This window comes from Panthera uncia, assembly GCF_023721935.1.
Source record: "Panthera uncia isolate 11264 chromosome B2 unlocalized genomic scaffold, Puncia_PCG_1.0 HiC_scaffold_24, whole genome shotgun sequence".
Taxonomy (NCBI): domain Eukaryota; kingdom Metazoa; phylum Chordata; class Mammalia; order Carnivora; family Felidae; genus Panthera; species Panthera uncia.
The window spans coordinates 112287966-112303472 of record NW_026057580.1 but is presented as its reverse complement, the minus strand read 5'-3'; the positions used below and the strand labels follow the sequence as shown (position 1 = coordinate 112303472).

Sequence of the window (15507 nt, the reverse complement as noted above, 5' to 3'; positions counted from 1 at the left end):
TGATATCGACTTCTACTGTATTACAAACATACTCGTTAAATTATCACTTGTTCTCAGGCTTTTCCCACTAGAAAGCCCCACAACCCCCAGGAATCTTTGCTCGGTTCCCTGGTGTGTGCCAGGCACCCAGAAGAGGGCCTGCCTCACCGTTGGCATAAATGTATTGGATGAACAGACGAAAGAGTGCTTGTGGCTTGGACACGCAGAAATGATTGCAGGGCACACAGATTCAGGTCAGTCTGTGCTCGTCCAGGGCACGGTCCACAGGGTGGAACAGAAGAGAAATCATTTGCAGAACTTAAGTCACCCTTTGACTCCTTTCTTGCCACCCCCTTTCTATCCCTTGAAGTTAAATGCAAGAAGCAGTTGCCCTGTTTCTCCAATTGGGTGGAGTCCCAGGAAGGGTGTCACAGCAAAGAGCCACCCAGGAAGTTTCCAGAGATAAGCCTTCTTGATGCCAATCATTAACCTCCTGGCTGGCAGACAGCTGTTTGTTCTTGGACTCTGTAGTTCCATATTCGTCTCTAGGGAGCTAATAAACCCATAAGGAGTCACGTGACACTGATGGAATGACTACCACTGTGATTGGGGTGCTAAGCACTATCACTTGGTTATCAATGGTTATTTTCCTGGGTATAAGTTCTGGAGGATCCTCAGAGTGTCACATTTTAAGGGTGGGATAAGGGAAGAACCGATCAAAGTTGCTTGATAAAGGGTCTTATTCATCTTGACAAGAAGAAGACACAAGATAACCAGGTTGGGACTAGTCCCTGACCCCACTCTCCCCAGCAGCCTCAAGTCAGGACTCATCGTACTTGGTGAGCATGTGGTCCCGGGCAAGGTGACATGGTGCCAAGGGCATGGGCTTCAGGCTGAGTTGGATGAAGGTCCAGTACTACTTCCCTTATGGGATGCTTTTGGCCTTTCTGAGCCTCAGTTTCCCTTTTTATAAAATAAGGAGGAGGGGCGCCTGGGTGGCTCAGTCGGTTAAGCAGTCGACTTTGGCTCGGGTCATGATCTCGCGGTCTGTGAGTTCGAGCCCCGCGTCGGGCTCTGTGCTGACAGCTCAGAGCCTGGAGCCTGTTTCGGATTCTGTGTCTCCCTCGCTCTCTGATCCTCCCCTGTTCATGCTGTCTCTCTCTGTCTCAAAAATAAATAAACGTTAAAAAAAAATTTTCTTTTTAAAAAAATAAAAAAATAAAATAAAATAGGGAGGCTACGCCAAAGAGGTGTTATAAAACACAAATGAAATATGAATGTAGGGGTGCCGAAGTGGCTCAGTTGCTTAAGCATCCGACTTCGGCTCAGGTCACGATCTCACGGCTCATGAGTCCAAGTCCCGCGTCGGGCTCTGTGCTGATGGCTCGGAGCCTGGAGCCTGCTTCGGATTCTGTGTCTCCCTCTCTCTCTGCCTCTCCCCTGCTCACACTGTCTCTCTCCGCCTCTCAAAAATAAATAAATGTTTTAAAAAACTTGAAAAGAAAGAAATATGAATATAATTATTTAGCATAGTGCCTTGAATATAGTGTGCACACAATAAATTATAGTGATTTCCATTTTGAGAGAAGTAAGTGACAGATGTTGGCTGCTGGGTCCCAAGAAAACAATTTAACTAGTACTAAGTTTCTCCAAGAAAAGTGAAACTCATTTCCCTTGAGGGTGTGGTTTTGCTTCAGTGAATGTTTGGAGGTCAGACAAGAGTTTACTTATTGCCCAGGCCAGATACTTGGCTGTTCCCATGATGATAACATAAGAAGCCTGTAATCTTTTTTTTTTTTTTTTTTAAGTTTATTTATTTTGGGAGAGAGAGAGAGCAGGAGGGGCTGAAAAAGGGGAAGAGAGAATCCCTAGCAGGCTCAGTAGGGTCAGTGAAGAGCCCAATGTGGGGCTTGAACTCATGAACCATGAGATCATGACCTGAGCCAAAATCAAGAGCCAGTCGTTTAACCGACTGAGCCACCCAGGCTCCCTAGAAGCCTATAATCTTAAAACATCTCTCTGGTCAAGATACTTTTTAGTCCAAATTATATACCCACAAGATACAATGTCTTCCCAGAATAGAACTGGGTTAAGTAATTGGTTCCTGGCAATACTTATCAATCTTGTCTCCAGAGGGTTGGTATCGAGTAGTAGAGGCATGATAAAATAGATTATTTTTTAATATAAAGAATACTAAACTATAAGGTACATCCTTATAATGAAGGAAAAAAATCAAAATAGGCCACTGTTGCGGAGGGGGGGATACCCTCAAAATAATTACACAAAGAATCTCTCCACAAATGCCAAACTATTTCAGTTTATACTGATCACATTGGGCCATCTTACCTACACTATTCTTCCTGAAGCCCTTTTCATACGCCAGAGCGAGACTCAGTTGTATTCCTGGGTAACGTGATCAAAGAGAAATTTACTTTCACATTAATATTGGGGTGGAAAAGGCTCAAATCTGTTGTTTTTGAGAGGAGAGCTAGAGTTTTTTCTTGAAGAGCAGATGGAGAAATGGGAGTGAACAGTTTTTCTTCGCAGCTTTTTTATGGAAACAATATGCATGTGGAGAAGGGTGCACATCCTAAGTGTATACATATCAGCGACTGTCCCCAGAGTGAGTCCACCCATAAAATGACTACCAAACCAAGAAATAGAACCGTTTCAGCATCTCTTATTCTTCCCCATTTGCTACCCTCCCACATCCCCAAAGGTAACCACACAGGTTTGTAACATAACTTACAACCCATGGACTACTCCAGTGGACTCAGAGGAGGATCCTCAGAATGTCACATTTAACGGTGAATCACGGAATAGGTTGTCGTTAAGGTCTAACTTCGTTAGGTCAAAATTTGTGACATTTTTTCACATTGTCGCATTTACTTGAGTTCCATTTATTTCCATTGGGGAATGGCATCATATAGCATATATACACCACCATTTCTTTATTCGCCCTCTACACGATCCCTTTAGCTGTGAATCAGGCCATTGCAATTGTTTGCCAGTGCACGTAACGCTGCTCTGAAGACGACTGAATCACGTGTGTGCACTTCTGTTGGGCATATGCCTAAGAGTAGAATTGCTGGGTCATAGAGGATGCATGGGTTCCACTTTATCAGAACACATTACGTGATTGTCCAAAGCGCACCGTCTGTTTACTTCCCTGCCAGGAGCGTTTGTTCTGATCACTCGACGGTCTTGTCAACAGCTGGTATATTTCATCTTTTGTACGTGTACCATGGGTGTGTGCCAGTGAAGTCGGCCACCTTTTCCATTGTGTATTGATGACTTGGATGCTCTCTTTTGTGAAGTGCCTATTGAGATTTTTCACATTTCCTATGGGATTGACCTTTTCTTACCAATTTGGAGCATATTTTAATACATTTGAGATAAGAGCTCTTAGTCATTCACATAACGAAGATCTACGCACTCTATGTAGCTTGCCTTTCGACTCTGCATGCTGTATTTTGATGAACAGAACTTCTTCATTTTAGAGTAATCCAATTCCTCAGTCTTTTCCTGTATGGTTAATGCTTTTTGAATCATGCTTAAGAAAGTTTTTTCTACCCCAAATTCATAAAGATAGTTTTCTGCTTTGTCGTCATGATGCCTTACCATTGTATCTTTCACATTGAAACCTACAATGAATCTGGGAATGACTTCTGTGTATGGTGTGAAAAATCAGTTAAGTTTTGTTTTCTCTGTGTGCCTATCCAATTGACTCAGGAGTTATTTATTCTTTCTTTCTTTCTTTCTTTCTTTCTTTCTTTCTTTCTTTTTCACTGACTGTTCCTTCCCAACTGTCCTATGGTGCCATCATCATCTTAAATCAAGTGCTCATAAATACATAGGTCTATTTCTGGACTTTCCATTCTGTTCCATCGGTCTGTTGTTTATTCTTGCACTGTCTTAATCAGTGTAGCTTTATAATACACACCCGTAGCTCTTGCATCTGAAACTGTAGGTCCTCCCTCCTTTTCTGCTTGGCTTTTTGCATTTTCATGTAAACGTTAAAATCAGCTTACACACCGGCTGGGTCTGAATGGATTGCACTGAAACTATAGATCAGTTTAGGGAAAATTTACATCTTTACTTAAATATTTGCATTTGTGTCCATATTCTTCCATTGATTAAATCTTCTTTAGGGGCACCTGGGTGGCTCTGTTGGTGAAGCATCCGACTTTGTCTCAGGTCATGATCTTGCGGTCAGTGAGTTCAAACCCCACGTCAGGCTCTGTGCTGACAGCTCGGAGCTTGGATCCTGCTTCCGATTCTGTCTCCCTCTCTCTCTGCCCCTCCCTCGCTCACATTCTGTATCTTTCTCTCTCCAAAATAAATAAATATTAAAACAATTTAAATCTTCTTTAATTTCTCTTGTTAGAGCTTTATAGTTTCCTATGTAAGGGTCTTACACATCTTTCATTAGATTCATCTTTAGGCATTTGAGTTTTTTGATACTATTGTAAATGTTTTCATTTTTTAAATTTCCGCTTTTTCTAATTGTCTGCTATGGGTGTATGTTTTGATGATCCAAAGCTGTGTGACAAACTACCCCAGACTTAGTGTTGTGAAATAACAGCCATTCTAGTATGCTCACGGCATCTGTGGGTGAGCTAGACAAGGCACAATGGGAAGGACTCCCTTCTGCTCCAGGGTCTCCTCAGCTGAGAAGACTTTGAACAACTGGTGGTGACCCAGATGGCTAGGGAACCATCTGGAGGCTTCTTTGTTGGTGTGATGGGCACCAGGGCCGGACTGACTCATGGGCTGGCCTCCTCTGGGACAGCCCACAGAAGCCCATCACATGACCTCTTGTGTGCTTGGGCTTCTCACAGGTTAGTGGCTAGTTTCGGAGACATAGACCAGTGAGAGCAGCCCTACAGAGCCCAAGAATGTCCAAAGACCCAGGAGGAAGCTTCCCAGACTTCTCCGACTCAGCCCTAGAAGTTCTATGGCATCATCTCTACCACACTCTTTTGGTTACAGTCAAGTTCCAAGGCCACTGATATTCAAAGGAAAGGGAAGAGAACACCATTTCTTGATGAGGGAGTGGTAACGCACACTGAAGAAGAGTGGGTGGGATGGCAGAGATTTCCTGGGCATCTTGGGAAAATACAACCTGTCACTGATACGGAGATACCACTGATGTAAGCCTGTTGACCTGCAAAACTCACTTATCAATTCTAATTCATTATCTGCAGATTCTTTTGGAACTTTATTTGTACAAACATGTCATTGCAAATAAAGGGAATTTTATTTCTTTTTTTCCCATCTTTACACTTTTTACTGCTTTTTCACTGATTCGTTTCTTCATTGTTCCATAAATGATTCTATCATACTGTTAAGTTTGCTCTCCCTACAATCCTAAGACACAATTATTTTGAAGAATAGTCTATACAATGACACAGACAGTGCTAAGATTACCAGGAAAGGATGGGAGGGAGGGAGTGGTGGGTAGTAATGGGGGTGAGGAAAGGGAAGGGTATATTTTCTTCTTCAGTAGAATGTTTGAAGCCCTTGATTCATTTTTTTCCTCTAGGCTCAACTATAGAATTGGTTTGAAAACATTCATTTCACAATTTAGCCAGAACTTCCTTGTTTTTTTAATGTTTGTTTATTTTTGAGAGAGAGAGAGAGAATGAATGGGGGAGGTGAAGAAAGAAAGGAGGACAGAGAATTTAAAACTGGCTCTGCACTGACAGCAGAGAGCCCAATATGGGGTTTGAACTCGCAAACCCTGAAATCATGACCTGAGCTGAAGTCAGGCGCTGAACTGACTGAGCCACCCAGGTGCCCCCTAGATCGTGGCTGTTAAGACATCCAGCCAACTGCTCCAGGTCTGCCTCTCGTGACTGGAAATGTCCATTGCCTTGGGCTACCCAAGGTCCTCTGGGACAAGGTCCTCTGGCTAGCTGGCATTCCTGTGTCCTGAATCTTCACCTGGAACAAAAACTCAAGTCCTCAAGACAGGGGTGCCCTGTGGGTGGGATGTGGGTGGATGAGTGGGATGAGGCAGGGGATCACGGTCTTCCTCATTATCTCCCTCCGTCCCACATCTCTGAGCCCTGCTGGAGCATAGGAGAGTGTGCACGCCCTTTTGGGAAAGGCTACCCCCAATCACAATAGGATTTATCTCCACAGCCAGGGTCCTAACTCACGTCTGTTCTCTCCTAAAGCCCAAGCTCTTTCTGTGTCAGCACACTCAAAACAAGGGAAGATTTATTTAATAAATGGCAGGACGGGATGGCAATTTGCTAAGCACCTTAAACACCGTAGACCACACACAGAGGATGAGCTCAGAAGAAGTACTTAAGTACGGAACGACAGGACAAGGCGTAGAAACTAGAACTGAGTGCTGAAACAGTTGAGATCATAGAAGACACAGATTGACCAATCACAGTTTACACGCAGATGGTAAATACCAGGACCGAAGAAACATAGTCAATGCGTAAGAATAGGTCTCATGGAAAAATGGCTGCAAATGGTAATAACTAAGTCAACCAAGAAAAGCTGTTGGGGGGGGGGTAGGCGGAGGTGGCAGTGGGAGGTACGAGAGGTGGAGGGGGGGGGGTACTCTGCCAGCAGCAGCCACAGTGGGAGGAGAGGCTTCTTGGAGGTAACTCTGAGAAGAGAGTTGCCAGCGCTGAGTGGGGAGGGAGAGTGGCAAGAGGAAGAGGGGGGAGTCAAAGCAAACTTTGGAATAACCATTCACCAACACAGGGAACCAGGGACCTGTGTGAAACTGTGGAGCTCTGGCAGAGTCGGGGCCAGAGGTTCGTCAGGGGACCTGTTCAGCACGGGGTGCAGTTAGGGTTTGTCCATGAAGACAAGGTCCATGAAAACAAAGGTTATGGGGTAAATATGTCCGAGGTTCACAGAGAGATGCTTACGTTCATGAATGGGTTGAGGAAAAGGAGAAAGGAAGGACCAGTTTTTGAGGTCCTACCCCATTTCGGGTGCTTCCATCTCCTGTCTCATTTAAACCACCAAGCCATGAATTTTATAAACGAGAAAGCTGAGGCTCTGAAAACTTCATAAAGAATTAGAACCCTTTGTTGCGGGGCACCTGGGTGGCTCAGTCGGTTAAGCGTCCGACTTCAGCTCAGGTCACGATCTCGCGGTCCGCGAGTTCGAGCCCCGCATCGGGCTCTGGGCTGATGGCTCAGAGCCTGGAGCCTGCTTTGGATTCTGTGTCTTCCTCTCTCTCTGCCCCTCCCCCGTTCATGCTGTGTCTCTCTCTGTCTCAAAAATAAATAAACGTTAAAAAAAATTAAAAAAAAAAAAAAAAGAACCCTTTGTTGCAAGTAACAAAGCTAGCTTGATGAGGGAATTTATTATATAGGGGACTCTCGTGGCACCCAAGGACAGCGAGAGAGGGAAAACCCGTATGCTCCTTTTTTATGTTGCACAGGCTGCAGGGTAATGAATGAGAGGACTGAAAAATGGCAAGAGCAAACCCATGAGGCCCAGAGAGACCATTTTCTTTTTTACAGCCTCTTGGAAATCAGTCACGAAGCTCAGTTTTGTTGAATTAGATGTGGCTTTGGCTGGCAACCAAGATAAAATGATGGTGGAGAGGAGTTGTCCTATGCTTTTTGCCGACGTTGGGCCGATATTCCAGGATTAACTTTGGGTAAAACCAACTTTCTATGTATAAATTCAAATGCATGGAGCATAGATAGGCTTTCAATAACCACACTTAGAATAACAACAGTTTAAGTAAAAATTATTTTTAGCATTTTTATGCCAGTGGAGTTTCTTTCAGACTTGCTTTTCATCTGAAAGCCTAGGAAACACCGAGGAAAGAATTCTGGGGTAGGAGGCATTAAAAACCGAGCCTCTGCTTTAGCTGTTTCCTGTTCATTGTGTAACCCAGGACAAGCGGAACCAGCCTTCCCAGACTCTGATATGACAGATTCTCTGTAAATGAGAGATGCGGACTAATGCAAGTACTTCTCAATCTTTAATGTGCATATGACTGTCCTGGAGATGTCATTAAAATGCAGTTTCTGGGGCGCCTGGGTGGCTCAGTCAGTCCATTCCGTCTCCGACTTCAGCTCAGGTCACGATCTCACAGTTCGTGGGTTCGAGCCCCACGTCAAGCTCTGTGCTGACAGCTCAGAGCCTGAAGCCTGCTTCAGATTCTGGGTCTCTCTCTCTCTCTGCCCCTCCCCAGCTTGCACTCTGTCTCTCAATGTCTCTCTCTTTCTCTCTCTCAAAAATAAACATTAGAAATTTAAAACAGTAATAAAATAAAACAAAACAAAACAAAACAAAATAAATAAAATAAAATGCAGTTTCTGATTCACCAGGTCTGAGGTGGGGCTGGAGACTCAGCATGTCTAACACGTCCCTGGGTGACGCCCACGCTAATGGTCCCAAGCCACCCTCTAATTAGAATACCCTCTATGGGGCCATTAGGCTATAAGCTTAAGGGCTGCCAACTAAAGAAAAGCATACGTCACAATTAATAACAATATTTATTTTTAAAAATGAAGATGCTTTAGTTTTCCACTTATAAAAATAATTCAGGCTTATCAATGATTTTTTTTTTAAACACGCAATATATAAAGTTCAAGGGCTGAAAACCATCCAGAGTTAAATACCGCTCAAAATAGCGTGCTCTCTTTTCACTCGGTCATGAAGAAGGCAGGTGCTAAGTTTCAGTATTCCTTTGTTTTACCTAGTCTCTTAAAGTCAGGTCATGAAGCTGGTAACTTTTTCAATTTGCTGTCCATCAGTTCGGCACGAATCGATTTGAATTCAGTTCCTCCTATTGTGGTAGACTTGCTCCTGTATCATATGATTTCCAGTTGTTCATTGCTTGGCTGGAGGAGGAGACCATGACTTTTTGATCATCCCTGCCAGGTTGCATTGACCTGAAGCTATCTAGAAGAGAAAGCAGATGAGCGAATACTGAGAATTTTTAAGAGACTTAAAACACGATCCAAGTTAAGAACGTTAACAGCTGTTGGACTTAGGGTTCTGCATCCGCACTAATATTTGGGGGAATGACTCAGGTCGTAATCATCATTGATCGAGGAGGAAATCTAGTGCTTAGTTCCTCTGCCATTTCGTGATTTGCATGTTAAATGTTCACGTTAAAGACATTTGAATGTGCTCAAAACGACCGCGGTAATAACAACATAGTCTTAAGAGCTTGTTGGCCATTAAAAATGATATGCAACATATCATTAAGGCTTAATAAGGGTTGATTTAAATATGCAACGATTAAACATAAGGTTAAAGATTCCAAATATCACATTCACTTTACTCTTTACGCATTTTTCTTTGTCTACTTGAAATAGCCAGAACTCCTAATTTAGCTAGCACACAGTGAGGTAGTTACAATTGCAAATCTACGATATGCTTATATTTTATAATTTGAGGAAATTTTCAAAGTGTGTATATAGATTTATTTGGATTTGCTTATATTTGTAATCATACTATCAGGCAAATGAAATAAAGCAAAACTATCATCAGTGTACAGCTAACAAGGTATTAAGAGAACAGGCTGTTTGAAATACTCATGAAATAACTCCAGCATCTAGCCTGGCAGTCAAATATATGATATGTGACTTACTATTTTAGATAAATGATATTTATCATTTTAAGTGCCAAAATTTAGGTTAAGAAAAAACTTTTTTGAAACACATAGCATTCTTCCTTTAACAGAAGGTTCTCAAAATACTTTAATCTTTGGGATACATGTTATAATCACCATCAATTATTCTTTGTGTCTGTCCTAAATCATCCTAGAACACTATGACTTTAGAAACCTTGAGTTATTTGGTTTTTACTCATAATCATTTTCTTTTATAAAAGTTATAAATGTTCAGTGTTGAAATTTTTTCCAAAGGCAATAAAATAGAGAGAAACAAATACGAATCATCCTCAATCTCACAGGCCAGAAATAATCATGAACAGTTCAATGCAGTATGAGTCTCCTAGGGCCACCGTGACAAATGACTATACACTGAGTGGCTTAAAAACAGAAATTTGTTCTTTCACAGTTCAGGAGGTCAGGAGTCTGAGATTAAGGTATCAGCTGGGTTGATTCCTTCTGGAGGCTCTGAGGGAGAATCTGTCCCATGCCTTTCTCCTATTTCCTGGTGGTCACCAGAATACAAGCCTTGACGTTCTGCCTCTAGGCTTTGCCTCAAGCATCGCATGGCCTCATTCTCCGTGTGTATCTTTCTGTCCTCTCCTCTTCTTGTAAGAACACCAGTCATTGGATTGAGGGCCCCTCCTGATCTAGGATGACCTCGTCCTAACTAATTATATTTTCAAAGACCCTGTTTCCAAATACAGTTACATTCTGAGGTGCTGGATGGACGTGAATTTTAGGGGGCCTCTGTCCAACCCATTACACACAACCTAATATATATTTGTATAATTATAAAGAAGAGTTTATGTTAGCTATATAGCTCAGTTCCCTTTTCACTTAATATACTGTGAATGTTTCCTCGCGTCTTTCAAATATAGCATTTTAAATGTATGTAGTATACTCCATCATATGAATATCACATCATTTACATAACTGACCTGCAACTTCAGACATTAGATGGTTTGCAGTCTTCACTATCATACATGACTCTGACGAATCTACATGTGCCTTTGAGGTGACCTGTGCTTACTTCCTTGGCATAAATACATATGAGTTGAATTGTTGGATAGAGTGTGAACATTTTATTTTATTTATTTTGAGAGAGAGAGAGAGGGAGAGAGAGCAAGTAGGGGAGGGGCAGAGAGAGAGAGGGAGACAGAGAGAATCCCAAGATCCGGGGCTCAGACTCACCGGCCACGAGATCACGACCTGAGCTGAAGTCAAGAGTCTGATGCTTAACAGACTGAGCCACCCAGGCACCCCGAGAGTGTGAACATTTTAAAGGCTCATGACAGATCTGGTTCAATTGAGTTCCAAAAATAATGTGCCACTTTACTGTCACCAACAAGAGAGGAGAGAACCCATTGCATAGCATCTTCTTTACCTTTGTATATTTGGTTTTTGAATATTTGACAAATGGATAAACAAAGAAAGAACATCACTTCTTGTATTCTTTCTTTTTAATGTTTTATTTATTTTTCAGAGAGAGAGAGAGAACGTGAGTGGGGAAGGGCAGAGAGAGGGGGGACAGGGAAGCTAAACAGGGCTCTTGTGTTGACAGCAGAGAGCCCAAAGGGGGCTCGAACCCATGAACCGTGAGATGATGACCTGAGCTGAAGCCAGCCACTTAACCGTCTGAGCCACCCAGGCGCCCCTTCACTTCCTGTATTCTTATGTGAGGTTGCGTATTTGTTGTTGATGTTTATTGGTTATTTGTTTATCCTTTTTGGGTGTGTTATAGTTTATATCTTTTATGTCCTTTTAAATCGCTCCACGGGTCAGCATTAATTTTTTACAGTCTTGCTGATGAATGTACTGCCTGCTCTCACCCCTTACAGTTTGTTGTGAGCTAAGAAACTGTGTAGACATTCTCCTCCACTTCCCTATTCCCATTCTTTGGGCCGTTTCTGAACCTTGTACAGACTTCAATTACTGCCTCCATTACACCGTATCTTAACTGTTTACAGGTCTTTCGCTCCTAAGACCTTGAGCGCCGTGGGCCAATGTCCACATCTTATTCACGTTTTTGTGTCTTCAGCAACAAAAGCGCAGGCACTCAATAAATATTTGTTGAACTGATTTGTTAGATTGTGAACTGGGAATTTTCACAATTCCTTGTCTAGACAGAAACAGCTGAACAAGGAATATCTAAAATAAGAACAGAGTCTAAAGTGTATAAGATTTAGTCCATGGATGTGGTATTTCCACTTTAAATTTTTAGAAGTGGTGACTTTCCCCTGTATTTCTCAGCTATATTGCTGAGATAATTGAGACTGTGAGTAACATCATTGAAATAGACAAAGTGTTAATGTAGCAATAACACACATAATAATAATTATCATCATAATGGAATCAAGACATATTAAAGTATTGAGATCAGAATAAGACTGGCAATTGTCAAAAATTTTAATTTCATATTGTTTCCATTGAAATCAATGACTGTTCTTGTAGGAGCATCTAGGTGCCTCAGTTGGTTAAGCGTCTCACTCTTGACTTGGCTCAGGTCATGATCTCACGGTTGTGGGATCGAGCCCCTAGTCAGGCTCTGTGCTGGCAGTGCGGACCCTGTTTTGGATCATCTTTCTCCCTCTCACTCTCTGCCCCTCCCCTGCTGGTGTTTCTCTCTCTCTCTCTCTCAAAATAAATAACTAAATTACCCTTGTAATATAGCACAACTTTATGCAATTTGCAGATTTTGAAATACATTTCCATTCAAGATTCAAATATGAAAAACAGTCTAACTCTACTTGAGAAGTACTTTGAAAAACCTTTGCAAGTTTCCCCCACGCTAGAAATAAATGGATTTTAAAACATAATTTGAAAAGTTATAAAAACTCTCAAAAATCGCTTTGGCTGTAAGAAAGGTCTTACAAACATCTTTTATAAGCATCTCTGTATGGTCAAACTTTCTTTTTTTAGTTTACTTTGAGAGAGAGAGAGAGAGAGAGAGAGCACGAGCAGGGGAGAGGCAGAGACAGGAAGAGAGAGAATCCCAAGCAGGCTATGCACTGGCAGGGCAGAGCCCCACATGTGGCTCAAACCCACAAACCAAGAGATCAGGACTCCAGCCAGAACCGAGAGTCAGATGCCCAACCGACTGAGCCACCCAGGCACCCACATTTCTGTATGGTCAAATTAATTTTCACATGGATATTAAAAGAAGACATTGCTACAAATGGGTTTTCTGTCCAGATTCCTCTTTTATGCCTTCGATGTCCTTTAACGTCCCCCTCCCCATCCATGTCCCATCTGCCTCTCTCCCATCACACGTGCCACCAGCATGCCACACACCTTATAGTCCAAACCCCCCTTTGTCAATTGCGGATGCCCCCTTCTCTCCCACCATAACGGAGCAGAGCTCTTTCTCTGTTCTCTTTCTCTGCTCTCATGGCGCACTGTTTTGCTTGGGTTTTGGTTTGGTTTCCTTCGGTTTTAGCAATCTGTGGGTCTTAGTAGTTTTGCAGTGTGGTCTAGTTATTCGCGAGCATTCTATTCTTCCCCGTGGGCTGTCAACGTCTAAAGAAGGGGGTGAACACAGGGGTCGTATGCAAAGGCTCCAGTGTTATTTGCGACTATGGTTCTAATAGTGGACATTTGAAGGGCATACATCTTAACTATTTGGAGGTTGAAATCATGCTGTGGGCATGTTGGAGACGCGGTATTTGCAGAGTTGCTGTTGAAACTCTTTTTAAAGTTGTGATGACAGCGTTTGATTCTAAAGGTGTGCCCAGACCCACTCCAACACACTGGGTGCAAATGCCACGTGCGTGTGTGTGTGTGTGCGCGCGCGCGCGTGTGCGTGGTAATCGACCCCGGCGGGGAGAAAACACACCGACCCCAGAGCTTCTTTTTCCCAGTTCGGAACGTCTGCGATCACTTGGACTTTCCGGCATTATTTCCTTGAAGGTGCTTCGGGGCGCCGGTGGGTGGAGAGCGATCTCCCCGCAGCCCCGGGCGTAGCAGCGAGGGCGGGGGGGATCGGAGAGCGCGGGCATCTCCCCCCCCAGCAGACCCGCCGAGCGACCCGCGAGCCCGTTTGGGACCGTTTCCAGGTCGCCGCGCGGACGGGGCCGGAGTGCGTCCGGGCCGAGCCTGCAGGAGCCCTCGGGGCCCCGGGGATGCAACAGGGCGTGGGAGCCGCGGCAGGAAGAGAAGGGCCACCTAGCGGGCTTTGTTTCGGATTCCGGCAGGTTCCCCGAGCCGGAGGCTTTGGAACGCGAAGCCGACCGAGGAGGCACTTCCTTACACTAATTGCAAGGGGAAGGGAGTGACTCATGTTACACCGGCTCGTAGCTTCCCTCCCCGTAACTGCTAAATTGTAGCTTTAAAAGGAAGTGACATGGGGTGGGGAGAGACGTCAGCTGAGGACCACTTTTTTTTTTTTTTCCCGAAGGGTCCACCCCATGGGTGGAGTCTCGCTTTTTTCTTTCCAGTGTTGGCTGACTTACAGCTCCTATAAACTAGTGGCAATTTCTGCACCCCAGCCTGCTCCCTTTCAGTTTCTGGTTCCCAAGCCCATGTGCCAGGGGCCGCCAGCAAGGAGGTATGTGCCGTTCGTGCGATTTCCAGGCGACTTCACCTCTGGGCGTGGCGGATGTTTGTGTGTGAGTGTCTGTGTCTCACTGTTATCCTCTGCGGGGCTGGACCTCACTAAAACCTCTGGAAGGGGTAGGTACAGAACGAGGAAGCGTGGAAGGTGGAGAAGGAAGTCAGGCTCCAGTGGGGACGTGGAGGGGCAGAGCCTGGAAGGCACGGGGGCTCTGCAGCCACAAAAGGACCCTTCCTTTGTGCTCAGCTGGGCGAGCGTTCGTTTCCCGGTGGTGATTTCGAGCTGCCGTTCAGGGCTTCCTCCCCGCCCCCCTCCCCCTGCGGCCCCCTCCCCTTGGGCCAAAGCGTTTTCTCTGCGATAGATGAAGCTGGGGAGAAGGTTCCTATTACAGATCGGTCTCCTGTGTCATGCAACACGTTCTTCCGTCCCTGGCGTTTCTATGGCAACCACAAAAAAAAAAAAATACTCCACAAAAGGCAGCCCCCGATATCAATTGATTTATTTGTATTTCGTTCCGAGTTTGCTGCTTTCCGGACCCGGTTATGGGCTCCGCTTGCTAAAATCCAGCACGGCTTTGTGGCTACCCCCTCCTCACTTTCATTTTGGTTTTTCCCTATCGGAGGAGGGCTGGGGGAGGGGTGTTGTCAAGGAAACAGGCATTTGGGATTACCTCTTTATTTACTTAATTTTTGGCCTATGAATTTCTCCGTCATATCTAGGAATTATGGAAGGAAGGGTTCTGTGTTTATGCGAGTCCTCCGTTTCTGGTCTGTTTTAGGAAACCAAGACAGTTTTCTAGACGTGGTATTAATGCCGTGAGCAGCCTAAGCAAGGGGCGAGCGTGCACTTCTTTATAGGAGGTGAGGTCCTCGAGAAAAGTTTTAGAGGGTGTTTGAGGACCAGCGCTGATGGGTACGTTATTATCTGCCCAGGTGTGCCCCATCGCCCAAATATGCAAAAGAGGGTTCTTTGCTCTAGCCTGAACTTACTCAGCACAAAACCCAAGTTCAACAAGTCCGAGTGGGTGACAAAAGGTAACTACTAGCAGGATTCTCTGTTTGGATTTTTTTGGTTTTGTTTCTGTTTTTCTTTGCACATCTTCCTTATGTGGATCACCTGTGCCATCCGCTCTCATTAAGGTCAGGGTCCGTACACCTTCTCGTTTTCAAAACCGGGAAAGCATTAACCCATCTATGATTATGAGGCAAGCGTCTGCAGTTGGAGAAAATTATCCTGAGAGGAGGGAGAAAGTGTGTGTGTGTGTGTGTGTGTGTGTGTGTGTGTGTAGGTGGGTAAGGATCAAAGTCCTAAGTTAAAGCTACTGAATCTTCTCATCCTTTATGGGGAGAAAAAGAATTGATTTTCA

At 44.2% G+C, this 15507-nt stretch overlaps 1 protein-coding gene across 8 annotated transcripts in view; it reads left to right on the top strand.

Moving 5' to 3' along the window:
* The first annotated feature begins 13981 nt into the window (after window positions 1-13981).
* AGPAT4 (1-acylglycerol-3-phosphate O-acyltransferase 4) overlaps window positions 13982-15507 on the top strand; it is a 127734-nt gene continuing 126208 nt past the window's right edge. For 4 of the 8 annotated variants that reach the window (XR_007462908.1, XR_007462909.1, XM_049654562.1 and 1 more), the window contains exon 1: window positions 13982-14196. Coding sequence is in view for 3 of the 8 variants with exons in the window: in XM_049654562.1 (XP_049510519.1) it covers window positions 13996-14196 (201 nt within the window). In the remaining 5 variants the exon portion in view is untranslated. Of the gene's footprint in view, window positions 14261-15507 lie in introns of all 8 variants that reach the window. The other 4 variants (XM_049654556.1, XM_049654557.1, XM_049654555.1 and 1 more) reach the window with 3 other exon arrangements.